The 3,855-nt window shown below is 40.4% G+C and overlaps 1 protein-coding gene across 1 annotated transcript in view; it reads right to left on the reverse strand.

Moving 5' to 3' along the window:
* Window positions 1–336: 336 nt before the first annotated feature.
* RAN (RAN, member RAS oncogene family) overlaps window positions 337–3,855 on the reverse strand; it is a 3,874-nt gene continuing 355 nt past the window's right edge. Inside the window, exons 2-6 of the mRNA XM_010149955.1 lie at window positions 3,008–3,092; window positions 2,789–2,914; window positions 1,577–1,764; window positions 875–1,045; window positions 337–756 (exon numbers count right to left, since the gene is read on the reverse strand). Of these exons, the coding sequence (XP_010148257.1) occupies window positions 712–756; window positions 875–1,045; window positions 1,577–1,764; window positions 2,789–2,914; window positions 3,008–3,092 (615 nt within the window). The 3' untranslated portion in view covers window positions 337–711. The remainder of the gene's footprint in view (window positions 757–874; window positions 1,046–1,576; window positions 1,765–2,788; window positions 2,915–3,007; window positions 3,093–3,855) is intronic.

Here is a 3,855-nt window from a genome sequence, read left to right on the forward strand (position 1 = left end):
TAAGGGTAGCATACGCAAGCTGAACTACACTGTTCTCTCGACACCCTGCAGAGCACAGACATACCCATTTGCACGGGAATGGTGAGCCAGTCACACTTACTAGGCAGGTGTTCACCACCGCAGTCTGGCCTGGCAGTTAGTTCAGCTTCCCTCAGGTGCTTCAGGAAGGTTAACTGTTAGCTCTGACTTAGCAAGAGAAGCATAACATGAGAAGCAGGAGGAAAAACAGGGATAGAAGATGAGAAATGCAGAAGACAACCGAGTATTAGCCTCAACTGAAGAACAGAGGACACTTCGCAGAACTGTCCTAACAATCCATGAAAGTTCACTTGCCTAGAGATACTTGAAATACAACTTTATTATCTAAACAAAAAAGAATGGGAATGACAGAAACAAGGTTTATCACTTAACACTCTGATGTGACTGCAGCAGTCTTATATTTGAAACTCAAAAGGGAAGTAATTGCAGTCCAAAAAACAGCTAAATATGCAGGTCCAAAATATGAAGTTTTGTTTTCTTTTTTTTATTTTGTGTTTTATTTTTAAACTGCCACATTCACTCCGAAGCCCATTCATCTCTTTCAGCATCCCAAAGATTAAGCACATGTTCTGCTCAGCTAGATAATAAAGTGGCAAACACGCTGCACCACTGACATCACAGGACAGTTGCCTATAAAACTAGACTTCTGACGCTGGGCTCCAGCTTCATCCCTCACAGGTCATCATCTTCATCTGGCAGTGCAGTGGTTTGAGCAATCTGCAACAAGGAAGTGGAAGAACTGTTAGACAAAGAACTGCTCCTCAGTTATTCCCCCCAAGAGTCCAAACACAAGTTACCAGGCAACGCTTTCACCTCTGTGCCCTTTCTCACTCACCTGTAAGTCTTGCTCATACTGTGCTGCCAGTGCTGGGTCCATGACAACTTCAGGTGGTGCAAGAGCAGGCATGGCAACAAACTCCAAGTTAGGATCTCCAATTAGCTTTCTAGCAAGCCAGAGGAAAGGCTTCTCAAAGTTGTAGTTACTCTTAGCTGAAATGTCGTAATACTGTAAAAAGTACATAATACACATCATTAGACACCTCTAACTGGTATTTAGGGTGTACGAAGATTAGCATCTATTTTCACCTGTTATTTTTACCCACATGACTTCTGTTTATGCTCTCAGTTACGACCTAAGTGTCTAGAAACATACAGTTTCAGGCAAACAGGCAGAAACTGATAATGGAGAAGGTATCCAATCTGATCAAAGATGGAACTTTCAGGAGGCAACAGTGCACATATCTATCTTTCCTCCTGTGACTTCATTTACTTCAGTCTCACTTCTGTGTCATGTGATGAGATTCTGAGCAGAGAAAGCCAAAATGCACACAAGGTCTTTATCATAACTTCTGCTCAAGACCAGTGATGAGTCTTTAACATCACTGTCCCTTCCCTGAATTTAGGTTCAAGAGGCCAACAGGATGTGAAGCTGAAGTATTAGTCTGTAGCGACAAAGGCAGAACACTTCATTACCACACAGAACCCAGCTGCAGCCAGACCTAACAATCCTGATTCCTTCAAACTCATGCCAACATACCTGGAGATTCTTCTTCCTGTGGAAGACAATGGATTTTGCCTTGACTTTTCTGTCCTTAATATCCACTTTGTTGCCACACAACACTATAGGGATGTTTTCACATACTCGTACCAGATCTCTATGCCAATTAGGTACATTCTTGTAAGTGACTCTTGATGTTACATCAAACATTATGATGGCACACTGAGCTGCAAAAAACAGTGAAGAATTACATCAGGAGGGTAAGCACTTGCTCATAAGATGGGATAGAGAAGAAGTACCCATAGAAACCCCACATTAGGGTTAGGCTCTGCTTAACTTTTCCCTCGCAGCTTCACAGTTCTGAGATCCCTTGTTAACAAGTTCAAATCACGAGCCCACAGAACTCAGCCCACAGCCACATCATCTCACACCTTTAGTGCCCAATTTAAGCACCAGCTAGTTTTATCAATGCAACTGTCCTACTGAGTAACATGGTGTTACATGGTATGAGAAAACAGAAGGATTACAAAAGTCAATTTTCATTTATACAAATATTTGACATTAATTTGTTAACACCTATTTAACTAATCTCAGACATCCTACTGAGGCTTTCAGGTAGGTTGAGAGCTTGTAGTCCACATCTCAGTATGCCCTTGTTGAGAACAGTTTTTCAAAGAACACAGGTGCTTAGCTCGATCCCAATACTTCTAAAGGAAAAGCAACGTCAAACTCTAATAATCTCTCATAAAACTTTGAAGATACACAGGTAACAAAGTACCCACAGAACAGAGTTTGGCCAAGCAGAAGTTAAGGGACACTATCAGTACTACTTTAAGACAGACAACTAGACTCTGTCATAGAAACGTAACTTCATCACTGTATCTCAAATTTTAGAGTCTGTGTGTTCCAAGTCCTTGCCTCAGGACAGTACATTATTACAGATACAAATCTGTAGGAACTGAAGCACATACTTTCACCTCTTAACTACTGATTTTCATCTGCAGTGTCTTGTCACGTAAGGTGCACCATTACTCTCTGTTAAGCTTACAACAGCATGCTGAAACACAAACTTAGAATATTCCTAGATCAGTGCAAGCTGCCTAGCAAAGGAAGTTATCCACATGAAGAGTTTGAAAACCCAGAAACCAGCTCATCACTTCAAGCCACACTGACAGCTGTCAGTGGCCAACATCAGTAGAATGAAAGATCGAACTGTGAGAGGTACAGAATATCCCCACATACACATCTTACCTTGGATGTAATAGCCATCTCGCAGGCCACCAAATTTCTCTTGGCCAGCTGTGTCCCATACGTTAAATTTAATAGGGCCTCTGTTAGTATGGAACACCAGAGGATGAACTTCGACACCCAGCGTTGCTGCAGTAGTAAGAAAAAGCAATGCACTTAGCAAATCACAACCTGCACCTCCAATTGTAACGTATGAGATTTTAAATGATTCTTCAGACATACCTACATACTTCTTTTCAAATTCACCAGTCAAATGACGTTTTACAAATGTTGTTTTACCAGTGCCACCGTCACCAACCAGGACAAGCTGTTAACAGAAAAATGCAAGAGTCAGATCAATACACTTAGACATTTTTGGTCATTTTAGTGTAAATACTGATTATTGCTACAGAGACCTTAGTCCTACAACATGCTGTAAACAAAGCTGAATTCCCCATGAAGTGACTTGCTGTGCTGGGACCCTATTTAAGTCTACCATACTATAACTGTAGTCAGACTTACCTAGTTCCTGTAACTGAAGACAACAATGCACTGGGAATATGGTTCTACTAAACTACAAGTGACTGAATTAAGCGTATCCGAGTTTTTCAATCTAAATGTGGTCACATTCAGAGAGTAACTCATTTAGGCACCCAAACTAGAGAAACACTAATCCTAGAATTAAAAAAGCCCAAAAGACCCCTAAACACCTGCTCTAATAATTGGGCTATTCTAGCAAAGTACTGTAAGAGACACAAGTAACAACCTTTCACAAAGCAGTCTTAAGAACTTTTAAATTTTTTAAGTTTTTTCCCTTAGACAATGTATACAGACCATTCTAATTCACACTAACCTCTTTTTGCTGTAAACTTAACTTCTGGAATTTAAAAAACATTCTACAGGCAAAGCATCCTTAAAATTTATTACATTAAACTACAAATAGCATCAGACTGACACAATGCAACAGAAGCTTTTTGTAGAAATTATATGTAATACTACAATAAATTAACTGCACTGTTAAGGGAAGACCAGCACTTCCAAACCAAACCTACCGGGCACTCAAGAGTCGCTCATAATACTTTTCAACTGAA

The sequence above is a fragment of the Eurypyga helias genome, unplaced genomic scaffold, assembly GCF_000690775.1.
Source record: "Eurypyga helias isolate BGI_N326 unplaced genomic scaffold, ASM69077v1 scaffold40054, whole genome shotgun sequence".
NCBI lineage: Eukaryota > Metazoa > Chordata > Aves > Eurypygiformes > Eurypygidae > Eurypyga > Eurypyga helias.